At 42.9% G+C, this 17561-nt stretch overlaps 1 protein-coding gene across 2 annotated transcripts in view; it reads left to right on the top strand.

The window, feature by feature from the left end:
• GOLGB1 (golgin B1) overlaps positions 1-17561 on the top strand; it is a 1744011-nt gene that overhangs the window by 1715682 nt on the left and 10768 nt on the right. For both annotated transcript variants that reach the window (XM_044087881.1, XM_044087880.1), the window contains exons 23-24: positions 397-531; positions 17271-17382. In XM_044087881.1, coding sequence (XP_043943816.1) covers positions 397-531; positions 17271-17382 — 247 coding nt within the window. The remainder of the gene's footprint in view (positions 1-396; positions 532-17270; positions 17383-17561) is intronic.

Genomic DNA, 17561 nt, shown 5'->3' with positions numbered 1-17561 from the left:
GGGCATTCTGCAAACATCTGGACAGTTGAGAGCTATGTGAAGAAGCATTGATGAGAATCATGCCAGCTTAAGCTGCATTTGGTGGGATGTTTTGTAGTGTGTACCTTTGTGTTAATGCAAAACTGGACTGTGCCATATTCAAGAGACATGTCTGAGCTCAATGATGTGACTTTGGTTCATTTTGACAATGCTAAAACAAGTATGATCTGATTACAGAGAGATGGCATGCCAAATAAATAAAATAAGAGTACTGTAACAGAAATTATAGTACACAAAGTTTATCTGTTATGTTCTTAAATGCAGTATTTCATAACTACATTAGCTTTTTCTCATTGTAGGTTAACTGTGGTCCCAGCTATTTCTTATTGTCCATTACTACTTTGTCACCCTCAACAGGTTATCGGAAGCCAAAGAACAGCAGAACATCACTCAGCAAGAGATGATCCATTTGTCAGATCTTTTAAACGAAGAACGAGAATTAAGATTTGCAGCTGAAGAAGCGCTCGACACAGCACAGGAAGAACTCAGACGGTAATGTGTTCATATGTTGAGAGTATAGCAGGGTGAGGGAATAAAAAAAAAAAAAAGAGATCCTAGGAAGAAGAGATGTTGCAATTATGTGGGTAATTATGACAGACTATACGTAGGTTAACAACAAATAGTGGCCAGTGTCACAGGAGTGCTAAATATGAAAGAAAATTAGTCCACATTGCTGTATTGAAAAAAGTGGTACCATTTCAAATGACTGGACCAAAACTCATTTGATTCATGGATCCAAAACACAATGAAGTGAAAAGGATCTGTCCTCATTAAGTTGTAATGATTTGCAGAGTTCCTGCCAGATGTAGGTAAGTTTGGTTATTGTTGTGTACTGAGTTGAAAGGACAAGGTAGTAAGTACATTTTAATTGTGCTTTCTGTGAGTGTTTATGTAGTGCATTGTCCACACTTCCACACATGGTAAAATCATTCCTTCATTAATTCTAGACAGAAGTTTTCAAATTTTGCATCAACATTTAAAAACAGAAACACTTGAGAAAAATTGGGATAAAGTATAGTTCAGTCAGGACTTAAGCCTGCCATTTGAATATTTCACCTTCCTTTCAGGAGATACCTGACCAGCTGACATTAGAAGCATCTGCTGTTTGGAATTCTTAACTTATCATTGCAGCTTGTGTATAATAATGCCTGTTTAATTAACAAACACTAAAACATCATTATGTTAAAGAAAAAAAAACCTTCCAAGCAAAAAATGTTACTATGGCTCATTATTAATAAACTGATAGTTAAAGCATTTAGTGAACGCAGGATTCCATTCAAGATGGCTGATGCATAGCAGTAGCTATGAATAGCTCTATGGAAAGTTATTTAAATAAAACGTAGAGATCTAAAACCAAAAAAGAAGGAAACCTGTGTTTTTGTTCACATGTACTACACAAATAGCCATTATTTTTGTCAAATGTCTTTCCTCGGTGTTCAGATTGAATCAACATAATGAAAATGAGTTCCACCAAAACTTTGTAAGAAGTGCCTCTAATGAAAGGTTTCCAGAATGTTCTGGCATGTATCCAGAAACTTGCACTGAAAACAAATAGCATTCAAAACAAACTATACAATCTTCAAGATAGTAGTTTTAAAGTCATCTGAAATGGTATATGCTATCATCCAAAGCAATACCAATAAATACAAGACTTGAGAAAGCTGAAAGAACATGAAAATCAACCTGAATTTCTACTAAAACAAAACACCTTACTGATGAACAAGATGGAGGATCTAGAAAATAGAGGAAAAGCTGCAACATAAGAACTGGTCTTCCAGTAAAATCAGAAGGTAGAGATATTGTCTCATTTATATCTACATAAATTTCTCAAATACTTAATCTGCAGGAAGGGCTTTCATATGATATTGGTAAATCTGTGTGTGCAACTTCGTCTCCCTTTCCAAAATCTGTTGTAATTGCATTCATATCATTCTTGGACAAATAGCTCTTAAAACAGCATTCACAAAACAGTACACATGGACAGAATGTGATTAGATTTGACAATGAGAATTAAATCAATACACTAGAGAGAAGAAAAAATTCTGGCCCCTAATTAAGATATTCAAACAAAATAATATAAAAGTGTATTTCTATATTCATCAACATTAAAGATTTTTCTGCAGTCGCGTCCCAGGAAAAATTGTGTTTTTATTCACATTTGCTACAGAAATGTCCAGTAATTTTTCTTTGTCAAAAGTCTTTCCTCAGTCTTCAGACTGAGTTAACATAATGAAAATGAGTTCCTCCAAAGAAACAGTATTTCAGCAGACACAAAAAGAAACATGTAATAAATTAAGAAACTGTTTTGGATGAGTTTTGGAATCACATTGTGGGTGACCAGGTCATAACATAGACAGGCAAAGAAACCTAGCTTTAAAAAGCTAAGTTGTTGATTTCATGTGAGCTTCAACCTGTGGGAATACGGATCTGGTACAGATCCAAATCGGCCGCATTTTCCAGCATTGGAACAAAGTTCCAAGCTCCTCCCCTACCCATAATGTCCCTGTCTCCCTTCTAACTTCAGATCTTGTTTGCAGCGCATTCAGTCAGCATTGTGGTATGTTGCTCCAAGTAAGGGATTTTCATATGTTTTTCTGTCCTTCTTCTTCTTATCTTTTAGCTCATTTAGACCCTTTTCTCTATTTTTATCCCCTACCTCTCTTGCGCTCAGGCATTAGTCCTGTAATCCACAAAAAAAAAAAAAAAAAAAAAGGCCCTTTCCTTTCCTTTCTTTCTTTCCCTTCCTTCTACTTCCCGATAGTAGTGTGTGTGTGTGTGTGTGTGTGTGTGTGTGTGTGTGTGTGTGTGTGTGTGTGTGTGTGTGTGTGTGTGGTCCAATACCATGGCAGAGACTGTGGTCCAATACCATGGCAGAGACCCCCAAGCCAGGGCTTTGGAAATGCAGAGAGTATGGCCATAAGTTCCCCCCTTCAGTTGGCCACACTCTGTATGTGGTTTGTCTAGGAGTCCCACACCTAGACACCCTCCTGTTCAGTCTGCATGGGATTCAACGCCCGCACACTGATCAACAGGAGGAACAAGTTGATTTTGAAGGGCCTCCTTCCTCCGAGGCCTCTTGTTCTACTTCTTCCTCCACCCTGGCCTCTGGGACTCAACCTCCCACTAAGAGGGATGGGGAGAAGCACAAACAAAAAGTTCAGGATAGGCCCAGGAAGTGGTCCTCCAACTACGCTTCCTTGGCCAAGCCCCCGGCTAAGTCTTGCCCGTCTCCCAGCCTGGGCTCCCCTCAGCTACAGTCACCACGCTTTTCTCAGGAGCCGGAGGTTTCTCGCGGCCTATCCCCTTTATCAGTCTGTCCCCGGTGCCTCTCTATGCCCATATCCATGGGTTCCTCAATCTGGTCCATCCACAGCCTTTCTAAAGCTGAGGTGGGCAGGATAATGCAGAAATTCATCCGGAACCAGATCCAATGGGAGTCTTGCCTGCTGCCTCCTCCTTTGGGGCGGGAAGCATGCAGCCCACCTTTATGCCCATTGCTCCTTCTCCAATCCAACCTCTGGCTTCAGAGTCCTTGGGTCCAAGGCCCCCCAGCATCGAGGGGTTGGCACCGATGGTACTAGATACCTCAACGCTAACCATTGCCCTGAGTGGCTCAGCTCCAACTAGTTCGGAGCCATCTGGCTGTCAGAGCCAAAGCCTCAGCTCCTGATCCAGACTGATGGTGTCTGCTTCGAGGTTTTTGGAGCTGGCCCTTCCACTTGGAGTCTCCCTGCTTGGAGGCTCAGATCCAACTCACCCTTTGACTCAGAGAGTTATGGATCCAGCCTTGGTCCCAGCTTCCCAGATTCGTTCTCCTTCTGCTTTTGACATGGTAGATAGGGTTCTCTTGGCTCCCTCGAGACCCTTGATGCTATTGTCCTTGGAGTCTGTCCTGGCTACCTCTCTTTCTGGCCCTGATTCTGCCATCCTGCCCCCTCAAGGACAGCCTGTTGCCACTCTGCCCCTGGGAGTTCCCCCATGGGAATGGCCACAAGTTTCCAAGTCCTCCCTAGAGACCCCCCCAGGGAGCTCCGATGAAAATATACGTGTAAAAGGAGGCACTTGCTTCATGGAAGACACTGACTTAGAGGAAGGGGAGGGTTGCCTCTGGTCACCCCCAGATGATGTCTCCTTTGGAGACATCATGGAAATCCTACAGCAGCATGGGGGATGGTCTGTCCAAAAACCCAACCCAGATGAGTTGGTGTTACTGGAAGCGTTTGGCACAGGACCTTCTACCTCCTGAGTGTCCCCTCCCATGGGTCCATTTGTAGATTTGATTACATCTTGGGGATGGAAGGAGCCCGACATGGTGGACCCCATCCTCAAGCACCCTGATAGGATTCTAAGTGCGCCTTCTGACAAGCAACATTGGTCTAAGGGATCCCCGGTTGATGCCTTGGTGGTTGTGGTGGCCATGAAGAAAGAACTCGCTCAGGAGAGCTCTACGGTCCATCCACTGGATGGAGAGTCTTGGGCCATGGACTGTTTCAGAAAGTGGGTTTATGCTTTAGCCACGTTTACTGTGCGTGTGCTGAACTACATGGCACATATAATCAGACTTCAGCGGGACCTGGTTAAAAAGGTCACTGAGTCTGCCCCCAGGGTCCATGTTGGCGGAAGTGAAGAAGGTGTTCTCTTCCCGTATGGCTACCCTCACTTCCATTTCCAATACCTCTATGAGGCTCCTGTCACATGCTACTGAAGGTGTCTCTAGGGAGGCAAGTACAGGCATTGCCATCAGGCATCATGCCTGGCTCCAGCTTTGTGTATTCTTGGAGCCCTTCAAGGCATCTTTTACAAATACCCCTTATGATGGTTCCATCCTTTTTGGAAAATCGGTACAAGACACATTAGTCCAGAGCGAGAAAGACTGGAAGACCTTGTCTGCCGTCAGGATCCGCTTCTCAACCCCTCAACAATTTTCCTGGAATCAGCAGGGGGTGAAGAAGATGTGCTTCCCGAAGTCTCAGGGATTTTCCCAAGTTGCTCAGGACTCGCCCTCCCCCAGAGGCAGAGGGGGATATGACAGATGCCGTCCTCGTGGCTGAGGGGGTCCGGGGAACCAGGGGCCTTGGGATTCCATCCCAGACACACCTGTGCAGCAGCCCTGAAGGGTTGCCCGGCTGCTCATCTCTGGAGGCAGTCGGGGGACATCTCTCACTGCACCCAACAGCCTGGGAGTCAATTGCAGATGATCATTGGGTGTTGCAAATAATATCCAGAGGATACTCAGTCCCCTTCATTCAAACACCAATTCCTCCCAAACACCTCATGGATGTTCCACCCCTGCAACGGGGAGAAAGCAGCAGTGGAAATCTCTAAGCTGCTCTAAAAGTGAGTCATCCAACCCCCCCCCCCAGACCAGTTTGGATCAGGCATCTATTCCAGGTTTATTTAGTGCCAAAGAAGACAAGGGACTTAAGACCCATCCTGGATCTTTCAAAATTCTGGATGGTCCCTGTCCAATCCATCCTGCCATTCCTACAGAGAAATGACTGTATGTGCTCAGTCGACCTCCAGGACTTGTACTACCATATCAAATGAACAGGTGCTCTCAGAGGTTCCTCCATTTCCATCTGGGAGCCAATCAATACCAGTTCAGAGCACTACCCTTTGGTCTCACCACTGCCCCCAGGGTGTTCACCAAAGTGATGGCAGTGGTGGCTGCTTACCTGCAGCTGTAGGGTTTCCAGGTCTTTCCCTTCCTGGATGATTGGTTCCTTTCTGCTCCCTGCAGGCATTGCCTCTGCCAAACCAGGGATTTCCTTCTTCAGACCACCCACCAGTTGGGCATAACCATAAATCTCAACAAGTCCCTATTGAATCGAGTTCAAGTTCTAGACTTGTTTGGGCCTCTGTTAGACACCACTCAGAGCAAGGTTTGTTTTTAACTCTGGACAGACTTCAATCCCACATACATCATGCGTTGTACATTATTCAGACCCAGTATCCCCATGCGGAGTCCGTTCTTTGGGCGTTGGGGTCCATTGCGCCATGATCACCCTGATCCCCACAGCTCTCCTGCATTTGAGGTTTCTTCAGTGGACCCTACTGGTCCAGTGGTCCTTACTAGATCTGCCATTATCTCATCCAGTTTGTTTGTCTTGGGTTTGCAGGGATTCACTTCACTGGTGGCTTCAATCCCCAGACCTTCTTCTGGGTTGCTTGTTTATCCTTCCCACCCCTATGACCATGGTGACCACAGACGCCTCCTTATTCAGATGGGAGGGCATCTGGAGACCCATCTGCATATCAGCATCCTAGAGATGAGGGTGGTGCTGTTGGCATTTTAAGCTCTTCATGCCCATCTTCCCCCAAGGGACGATTGCCCTCCAGACAGACAACATGTCTGTAGTCTGGTACATCAACAAACAGAGGGCACCATGTCTTATCCCCTTTGTCGAGAAGCCATGAGATTGTGGGAATGGGTGATCTCCACCGGCCGTTTTCTGGTGGCAATGCACAATCCGGTGAGGTCCAACATTCTGGCAGACAGGCTCAGCAGGTCTAATAAAATGCCTTACAAGTGGTCTCTGAATCCTTCAGTAACAGAACAGATCTTTCTAAAGTGGAGCCGGCCTTGCTGTGATCTCTTTGCCTCTCCTTCTAACGCGAAATGCCGCAAGTTTTTCGCTCTGAACCCCCCTCCGGGGGAGTACCCCAGAGATGCTCTAGTCCATGCTTGGCCCTCTGGTCTTCTGTATGCTTATCCTCCACTTCCTGTGATCATGAAATTCATTCAGAAAGCGAGATGGCTGGGGAGCTTAGTGATCCTCATTGCCCCCTTCTGGCCTCACAAAGTTTGGTCTCGTAGTGTGCCCTCCTTGGACATTAGATCCGTTTCCGGATCTGATCTCTCATCCTTCAGGGATCTTTCACCCAGATCTAGTCAGTCTAAAGCTTAAGTTTACAGCTTGGCTGCTCCAGTTCCAGTGGTAGCTAGGACTCCCGGGCTTTCTTCTCCGGTTAAGAAGATTTTGGTAGCAGCTCACAAATCATCCACCAAAAAGGTTTATTCCAGTAAGTGGAAATGTTTTTTGATATGGGTGGCTCAGCATGATTTGGACCCCTTCACTGCTTCTGTCCTTGCCATTTTAGAGTTTCTGGGAGATATTTTTCGTCAGAGTGCCAGCTTTTCTATGGTAAAAGTTCAGCTGGCAGCTGTCTCCAGTTTTCATATAGGAGACAATTCAGCTTCCTTAGCTTCTTCCAAGCATTGTAAAGCCTTTTTGAAAGGCATCTTTTTACTTAGACCTCCAGTCAAGGACCCTACACCACCTTGGGATCTTACTCTAGTCCTACAAGCCTTGGTTTCTTCCCCCTTTGAATCGGCAGCTACAGTGGATTACAATTTTTGTCTTGGAAGACAGCCTTTTTGGTTGCTATTACATCAGCTAAAAGAGTGTCAGAGATTCAGGCCTTATCTGTCAAGCCCCCTTATGGGTTTCCTTGCACACAAACCCTTCCTTTCTTCAAAAGTGGCTTCGGAATATAACATTAACCAGCTCATCAATCTTCTGATTTTCTTTCTGAACTTCCAGAATAAGGGAGAGTATACATTGCATTTTCTTGATGTTCATAGGCAATTGCATTTCTATTTGCATAGAACAAAGTCCTTTTGTAAATCTGTTCAGCTTTTTGTTTCCTTTTATAAGCCTTTCTTAGGGAAACCTGTGTCCAAGGTAACTATTGCTTGTTGGATCTCTCAGTGCATAGCTCTGGCGTATACAGCCATAGGGTTATCTCTGTGTGTGTATATCTGAGGGACTTACATTCCTTGTAAATTTGCAAGGCTCATATCTCCTGAAATACAACATGAAAGAGTAATAAAAGTTTACAGTTCCTGCTTATAAGAGTCTGGTACACATGATTACTATGACCAGTCCTCATTCTACTTCCTCCTGATGATATACATTTTTATATGCAGGGGAGCTAGTCACTTAAAGCTACACTAGATGATTCTCATTTTTGAACAGTACATGCATCAAGAGAAATAGTTTACATTGGAAACAAGTCACAGGACCTGGTTTTCCAGATCTCATGGATGTGCACAAGTAGGAGGAAAAAGTAATGTAAGAGACCTCAGAACCTTTTGTATATGCTTCCTATGCCCATGGAATAAACATCCGCCAAGTGGTGAACTGTAGAGTATACAAAACATTTAATTTAATAAACATAAGAATATCAGACCTTATTTGAGGCAAATTGTGCCACTGGTGTAAAAATATAACGGTGTGGAGTGGTACCCTGGGATAACAGTTTTCATTGTAGTGCTGATTAAATGCAGACCAGGTGGCTAGAGTATGTAGTCCTGGTTGCTGGGGGTAGCTGCAATGAGAGGGAGAATGTTCCTGGACTCGGAGCATGGTTTTATGTTATTCCAGTCTAGTGTGTTCACTGTCAGGCTTCTTCCTGAGTGTAGGAGTTACTACGGCTGCCACCTTTCATTGTGGCTAAAACCAGAGTAAGGCCATACCCCTCGCATCACCCGTAACACTACCCATTCCAGCCCAGTCTCCCGCCCATGTTCCACCTATTTTGTGATGTCGCCATGACATCAGCAGGCAGGAACACCTTCTTTTATCATTCCTGATGCCCGCTTTCAGTCAGTTTACTATGCTTTTCTGTAAAAAAGCATAGCAAATCAGCCGATTTAACAAACTCTGATAATCGGTTTCCTTTTTTGAAACAGAATACCGGAGTTTGTACAGTGTTTTCCAGACTACCAGAGAATCAATTTGATTTCCAGATACTCCGGAAAAAAAATGGATAGGTAGCAATCCTAGGAGTTACTGAGGGATCTTTTGTTCAGATTATTCCTCTCTTCAGGTTCCAGGTGGTAAAGTTAGTGCAAAAAAGAGCTAGATAGCTCTGTGTCTGGCTAGATAAAAGGATGCAAACTGGGAGGGATCAGTTGAAAGGGCAGTTAACCAGTCTCGTTAGAGAGGGGGTGGTGCCATGGGGCTTGGGCTGGTGATGGATGACAAAAGAGGCTGATGTAATCAGTATGGGTGTGGGCTGTCAGTCAAACTAGGTGGCTAGTGTTTGTCCCACTTTTTTCATTCCTAACATCAAAAGATAAGCCCAAGTCCCAAATAAGTAGTAGAAAAAAAAAACTGAAAGTTGCTGTTTAAGTTGGTGCACATTGTGAGGCAAAAAGCATTTTCAAACACATGAAAGTTGCTGTTTGGATTTGTACACATTAAGAGAAAACAAAGCTACATACTTACAATCAACTGCATTACTAGATGAGTTAAGTCCAAACTTGCAATGTTAAAGATTGTACTGCGTTTTATTTTTCTATTTAATTGTTTCATTGAATGTTGTCGTCTGTGTCTCTCTGTAGTTATTTATTTTTCTATTTAATTGCTTCAAAAAATACTGTGGTCTCTCTCTCTCTCTCTCTGCAGTTAAGTTTCCCACCCTTCCTCCCTGTTCTTGTTGTGGTATTAATCTTGGTGGCTTTGGAATTGCCCGCCCCTCCTGTAAATTTGTGTTTGAACACTCCTCCTGGGTCTGTCTCATTTGCTCACTCAACCGAGTACAGTGAGATCATATTTTGACTTCAGACACTCCTACTAGTCCCATCTGTTCAGCTCTATCCCAGTCTAGTGTCACTAGCTCATTCTACCTAATACAGAGAGAACATTTGTAAAGGGCAACCCACTTAGTTCCTTAATTTTGAATTATCTTCTGTTTCTCCTTTCTCCCTTTCCACTTTCCAAAAAAATGTAAGCTTGTTTCCTGCCTTTCCTGTAACTAGTCTAGTCCAGATACAAATTTACTGTAACCAGGACTGTTTGTAAGCTTCTGAGCCCCCCAAGCCTTTCTGTGTTGGGGGGAAGCCTTCTAGCTTATCAGTGGGAGTGGTAAGCACTATGTAGTCTATCTACCACAAGAGTGGTTTCTGGCCCAAAAATTGTAATTTATTGCCCGTTTGGGCAGTTTTTCCATCTATTTCAACTTTCTGGTTTAAAAGCCAGTGTTTGCGCTTGTTTCCCACCTTTCCTGTAACTAGTCTAGTCCAGATACAGATTTGCTGTATCCAGGACTGTTTGTAAGCTTCTGTGCCCCCCCAAGCCTTTCTGTGTTGGAGGGAAGCATTCTAGCTTATCAGTGGGAGTTGTAAGCACTAGGTAGCCTATCTACTACAAGGTCCAGGTACAGATTCTTAGTTTTAGCACTTGAATTTGCTTATTCGTTCTGAGCACTTGTTCAGAACTTGTTGTTAGCACTAACTAAGCTACAAATTACTACAGCACTCAATCTTCCTCTTTACCTAGAGGAAAACAGTTTTTGTACTTACTTCCCTCACTTGCTTAGAGAAAAACAGCTCTTATACTCACTTTCCTCACGTGTCTAGAGGAAAGTAGTTTTTTATTCAGGCATGTCCAAGGGTCAGCTCCCTGTGTTCTCTCCTGTCTAACTGATGAATCTGGGCATCTTGGGGCAATGTAGCAATTGCCTCATGTACACAGACAGCCCTCTCCTACTACCACCCAATAGCACAACCTGTGAGAGATGGACTTATCTCGCCAAACTGGAGGTAAAGCTGTCTCCAACCAAGACTGAACTTGACAGTCAAGAGGAAAAGGTAAACACTTGCACCACACCATACTCATTACATAGTCCCACTAAACCTACACCACCAAAATCCACACATAGAAACACAAAAACATTTGCAGAGGCTCTCAATAATAATCTGCTCAAGCAACAGAGACCGCCAAAGAAGAAACGCAAGCGACCTCTACCCCCCAACACAACCCAAATGACACACAACCCACAGACTCAGTGTGCCAATAAACCACAGCCCATAAGGCAAAACAGCGTACCCAACACAGTAGTCATAGGTGACTCTATAGTCAGGAACACTGATGTCCGACTCACCAGGCTAAACAAGGAGAAGGTTACTGTCAGCTGCCTGTCGGGTGCCAGGATCCGCCACATAACCCACGCACTCAGGTCACTCCACAACAAGCACAAATATGACTCTGTCATTGTCTGTGTTGGTGTGAACGACCTGAGACATACCTCCCTGGACTACATGAAAAGAGACATTGAAGAGCTCTCCAATCTTGGAGCCCAAGCAGGAATGACCCTAGCCCTGAGTAGCATCATGCCATCTACCAGAATGATACCACAGTGCAAGGACAAAATGACTGACTTCAACAATTGGCTAAGCTTCTGGTGTCACTTTAAGGGGATCCAGTATCTGCCTGCCTGGGACGACATGGTTGACAGACCACGATGCTTTGCCAGAGATGGCCTGCACCTGTCACCCCTGGGATTCTGTGTACGGGTTAAGGGTCTTGCCACCCCTATAGTGCCTTTTTTAGGCAAGGTTCAAATGAGAAATTCACCACAGTAACAGGAACAGGCAAGCAAAAACTGAGGGTAATGCTACTCAATGCTAGAAGTCTAAATCTCAAAATGCACTTACTCGAGGCACTCCTTAAAATGGAGAGCATCGATATCTGTGCAGTGACTGAGACCTGGTTCAAGGCTCTAGAGAGCACTCCTGCATTACCAGGCTATAACTCATACCACACTTTTCAACCATCTAACCTGGACCAGAACACCAAAGGCAGAGGTGTGTCCATATTCATTAAGGATATCCACACCTCCAGGCTAGTTGCGCAGCATAATCCATCTGAGGTTATCCAAGTGCAACTAAATCTGGGTAAAACTGCAATCCAAATTGTAGCTTGGTGCAGATCCCCCACCATGACCCAGGATTCCCACTCCTCTTTTCTTGATATACTAGAAAATGTTAGAGTTCAACCAAACACCCTAATAATGGGCGATTTCAACTACCCCACCATTAACTGGGAAAACTACTCATGTACCAACTCTACTTTGCTCAATGCTTTCTGGAATTCATAAATTCCAATGCCCTGGATCAACTTATCCACATCCCCACCGAGGCAACAATATTCTAGACCTAGTCATTACCAACATGAGTGACCGGTGTTCCACACCTGAAGTCAACTCCTCGTTGGTCAGATCCAACCATAAGCTAATCACTCTAGATATCTGCATCCCACCCCCAACCACCATTAAGGAAACCATGGTAAAAAATTTCTCCAAAGCCAACTTCATGCTTCTTAAGACAGAAGTGGCGAACTTCATGACTCCCATGCTGATGGACAATACAGTTACGACTGCTGAATCCTACACAAATGCATTCTATAAGCTCTTACACGAGTGCATGAATTGTACTATCCCAAACAGAACCAAGATGCTATCCTCCAATAAAAAGGAAGCCGCTCTGGTGGTCCCCTGCCATAAACAAACTCTACAACAAAAGGAAGAAACTGTTGCAAAAGAGAGTAAAATTCCACGAGTGGAGGAGCTCCCTGGTCAGCCTCAGTAAGAAGCTGAGATCCCTTATAAGATCCTCCAAAGCTAGCTATGAAAACAAAATTGCCACTGATTTTAAGGGCAACCACAAAGCATTCTATAGCTATGTCAAGAATCTCAATACCAGCACCCAGATCTGCTTTGAGTTACAGCACAACGGCATGAAAATTACAGAACCAACTGATGTTGTCAACATCCTGGCAGATAGTAGGTTCAGTGCTAACTTTACCCCCCTCTCGCCCCTTAAAGGGCCCATATCTGTACAGGAAGAATGCAGAGTCCCTGTAATCACATCTATGCAGGTAAAAGCTGCACTCTTTAAAACCAAAAACATAACATCCATGGGACCGGACAACATCCCAGGCTGCATTTTACACGAACTTCAGAACAAACTGGCTCCCCACCTAAGCACCATGTTCAGTCATAGTCTCACATCTGGCTTTGTGCCCACTGATTGGTGCACAGCAACAGTTATCCCACTCCACAAAGGGAGAGCCACCACTGATCCTGGGAACTATCTCCTTATTAGCCTGAAGAGCCTAGTCTGCAAGGCCATGGAACCGTATTATCATGGAACTCATAAACAAAGACATTGGTAACCTCCAAACTCTGGACCCCAGCTAGTTCAGGATTGTGAAAGGCAGATCATGCCTTCTGAACCTGATCGACTTCTTTGAGGCAGTCACCAAAGCCATAGACGAGGGTAAGGTGGTTCACACAGCCTATCTTGACCTCGCCAAGGCTTTCGACACCATCCCCCATTCTAAAATTATAGCTAAACTTACTAAACTAGGTATAAATCCCTACATCACAAGATGGGTTGCCAACTGGCTCACTGACAGAACCCACACTGTAAAAGTTGCAGACTCCAAATCTGACTTCAAACCAGTGACAAGTGGAGTACCACAGGGTTCAGTCCTGGGACTTCTCCTGTTAGCCTGTACTTCAGAGAAGTAGATACCAAACACAGAGGGCCTCTGGCTAACAAAGTTCACAGATGACATGACTGCAAAATAAGAGCTATAGTCAAGTCCACAAATTATGTGGACATCCTACAGAAAGGCCTCACTGAGATAGATGCCTGGTGTCAGAGGCATGGCCTCAAGCTCAGTGCCAAAAAGTGCATTGTCATCCCCTTTGGTAAAAACTCTGTACCCATGAATTACCACATAAACGGCAGTCTACTTAATGCCAGATGTGTGATAAGAGACCTTGGGACCCAGGTGGACAGTAGTCTCTCCTTTGATAATTACATCACCACAGTAGTCAGGAAATCCTTCTGTGTGGCAAACCTCATCACAAAAGGGTTCTCATCCAAGAAAAAAGAGATCATTGTTCCCCTCTACTCGGCACTCAGACCCATTATAGAGTACAACTCCCCTTTTGGAATGTACCTCACAAGACATCTGCAGCAGATTGAAAGGCCACAGAAGTACCTCACAAAGAGGATTACTGGCCTCAAACAGATGCCCTACACTGACCATCTCAAAAATTCCAGCTTTACTCTGTAGCATATCGCCTACTCCGAGGAGATCTCTGCCTAACATATAAAGCTATGTTAAACCCAGAGCTGCTGGACTTGCTACACCTAAAGAAAAAGGACTTAAACCTTGTCACCACAATAAAGAGGACATGCTGGTGGGATAGTTTCCTGTCCCAGATACTTCCTATACTCTGGAACAAGCTACCCATCTATGTCAAGCAAAGTTCCTCATTAGCACTCTTCAAGAAAAATCTTGATGAGTGGATGGGAAATAGGAAATACGCCCCGGGGATCACTTCTGTGGCTCTGCTTGACAGGGGCACAGGGAATTAACTTTATTGGGTGGTGTAAGCCATGGTAACCTTGTTGGCTAGGGTTACTTTGGCCCTTGGGCTGATAGCCTAGTACCTACCTATGAACCTATAAGAACAGACTGTGGACTGTTTTAACAACACAGGCTACTTTTTTATTGATTACAAGTTTCTATGGCATTTTAGTTAATTCTGAACCGAGTTATAGTTTGTGCGCTTGTGTTGCAGACATTTTTGTGAGTGCACCTTATTCTTTGTTTAGGTCTCATTGTAGTATGTCAGTGTCGTTCTTTTTAATGTACTTAGTTTCTGCCTTTCATGATGATACATAGCCCCTCATGACTGTACAACTTTATGTGGGTGTTGTGCAATGTACAATAAAGGTGTGACTTCATTTTTGATCTGTTTATGCTTATGAGTTATATCTGAAACAAGGTAAATTACGCTATGGTTGCCATTGCTATAAATGAGTTCTGTCCAGTGGGACATATTCTGTCAACAGACCATCCACATCCCTTTTTCCCATTTTTTATATATGGGGTCAGGGTGTCCTTTAAACAGTGATAATTTTCTAGAGCCAAGGTTCATACAACCTGATCACTGGCTGTGCTGAGGTAACAATAAATGGCTAAAATAAGTTACAGAGAAATGTAAGAAAAATGTGTAACAAATTAGGATAGAGCAGTGATGTCAGCAAGGAAGATGAGTGCATGACACTGAATTTAAGTCACATGTTTGAAATTTGTTACTAGATTTTCCAACAGGCAAATAATCAAAAGAGCTATAGTTACAAGGTTAATTTGCATAGCTAATGGTTAGGCTTCTGGTAGATGATTTGTTTAGACTGTACCATCTCCTGTCTGTAGGTAAATTTGTGAAATCTGCCAAACACTGCACCAGAGCAGCAAAAGCTGAATCTCTTGTATTGAGATAAACTAAGGTTGGTAACTAATGCCTACATCTCAACCTCTTAGAACAAAAAATTAGGAAAAGCTTAACATGATGGGGGGACAAATAGGAACAGATTTTACATATCGCCCTTCCAAACTTAGAAAGTTGATAAAATAATAGGTTTTGCATTGCCATGAATTTTCTAAAGGATGTGGAGTCTTAAACTCAGATGTTTGTCATTATTTAATAACTTCAATCCTCAGCTGTTTTCCGGAAAGGGACAGATTTTAGGGGGAACACACCAAAAATATGAGGCAAAAATCTGGACATTCTGCAAAAAATTGTACAATTGCGAGGTAATTTTCAGGATAGAGGGGAATGTCTGCTTTGGGGAGGGTGTGACATTGTAGTTATGGATAATACTTTAAGTACTAGATTGTGTGCTGTGTACTGAAGTGATGTATTGTTGTGTATTTCCAGGATTGTTTATATTCATACATTTATTTATTTATTTCCAGTTTAATGACTGGGGAGATCCACTGGGCTCAAAGAGCCCATTTTCAGTGGAGGCCCGGGGAGAAAAGCTCCAATAATACATAGTACAAGCTCCATAATACGAAGTACAATACATAGTGGAAACAGAAACTAGGCAAATTTTACATACAAAATAGCAAAAACTAAACAAAAGTTAAACAGCAGCTTGGAGAAGGATGTAAAGCATATTTACATGTTTAGTGGTTGAGAACAGTAGTACAAGGTTAAATTAATACAGATGTTTAAATCATCTGAGAATTATATAAAAGTAACATTAGCATAGATGAGTTCTTTATGCATGAATATTAGCATGAGTTAAATTAATACAGAGGTTTAAATTCTCTGAGAGGGGTATAGAGGTAGCATTAGCATGAAGGCAGTACATAGGGTTAATCAATAGTGTGTAAGGAAGAACAAACTTTGTGTGTTATAAAGTAATTATGTATTAAGCAGGTTAGGTAGGTGGAGTGTAATTACATTTCCATTTTTGGGAATAGTTAAGAATACTTAACTATTCTTAGAGATGGAGGGAGAGAATTCCATTTTTTGGCGATGGAAAGGGATAGGAGAAGCTGACCAGTGGGACGGTCTGGTTTATAAACAGAGATTAGATTTTGGTGGGTAGGTCTTAGAGTTCTGTTTGGGGTGTATAATGTTAAGATGTTTGTTAGTGCTGGGCATATAGTTGATTTGAAAATAAGCTTGTGAGTGGTGATGAGGTGGAGGTAGTCAAAGTAGTTTGGGAGTTCTAGCCATTGCAGCTGGTGGAGAGATTTACAATGGTGAGCAGAGTATTTGGAAGTGGTGGCGAACTTTGAGATTTTATTGTAACAGGATTCTAGTTTAGAAGAGATGGAGGAAGATAGGTTGGTTAGTAGGGGAGCACCGTACATTAGTGAAGGTAGTAGGAATGTTGTGGCGAATGTCTGTCTTGTTGAGGGGGGAGAGGAAGTGGAAGTTTCTATACAGCATGCCAAGTTTCTGATGGGTTTTCTTTATATTTAGCTGAATATGTGTATCAAATTTTAGGTGTTCGTCAATAGTAACTCCAAGAAGTTTAGCAAAAGGAACAACTTCTATAGTGGAGTTGGCAAGGCTTGTAGTCTTGAAAGAGGTTTTGTCTAGGTGGATAGATTTTGAAGGAGAGAATAGAAGGATCTTTGATTTGCTCAACAGTTATTTGCACATCTGTGTGCAAATAACTATTGAGCAAAAACAATGGTTGTACACTTTTAGCTTTCTGCCTTTTAAAATCACAGTATTGTATTATCAGTAAAGAGCTATGTATTTTGTTGTCTATTTATTTAACTTAAACTTATTTATTTACTTTGGAAGGATGCTATGTTGGAAATTTAAACTGTTTTAACAGATTAGCATTTACTGAAATTACAGGTTCATCTAAGCATCCAGTCCAAGATTCCATTGAAGAGCCTAGTTCAAATTTCCAGTTACCTCAGAACACTGTTTGCCTGAGTCAGTTGCCCAAAGTTAGTCAGTGAGCAAAATTACGTGACTGTGTTTGTATTTACTAAGATATCACTTGAGATTTTGCAAGTTCTTATTTTCTAATTTTATGGTATTTATGTGAGACAGCTATTAAAGTTCTAAGTCATTATCTGTGTGACCAGTGTCCTTGTATTGTTTTGCAGCTATGAAGGTAATGAGTGGGTGCCAGCCCAGGAGCACAGCCCAGATGTGTCTGCTGTACATGAGCACTCCCTGCTAATTGAACCTCCAGACAGTGTCCCTTCCAGCCCCAGGGTAAAAGCCCATTTTTTTTCTTTTGTGTGTTGATTTCTATACATGGAGAATATGTAATAATAGCTGTTTGTTGTAGTTTTCACTTGTTTTGGGTATTACTGAAATGTGTGTAGGTATTTTTTAATCCAATTGCTTTGCTGATTTTCCATTTTACAGCTAAGTTAGTAATAAGGAAGTCT

The sequence above is a fragment of the Protopterus annectens genome, chromosome 11.part0, assembly GCF_019279795.1.
Source record: "Protopterus annectens isolate FY-2018-M chromosome 11.part0, PAN1.0, whole genome shotgun sequence".
NCBI classification, from domain to species: Eukaryota; Metazoa; Chordata; order Ceratodontiformes; family Protopteridae; genus Protopterus; species Protopterus annectens.
Note: the sequence above shows the minus strand (reverse complement) of the source record. Positions and strands in the feature narration are given on the sequence as shown.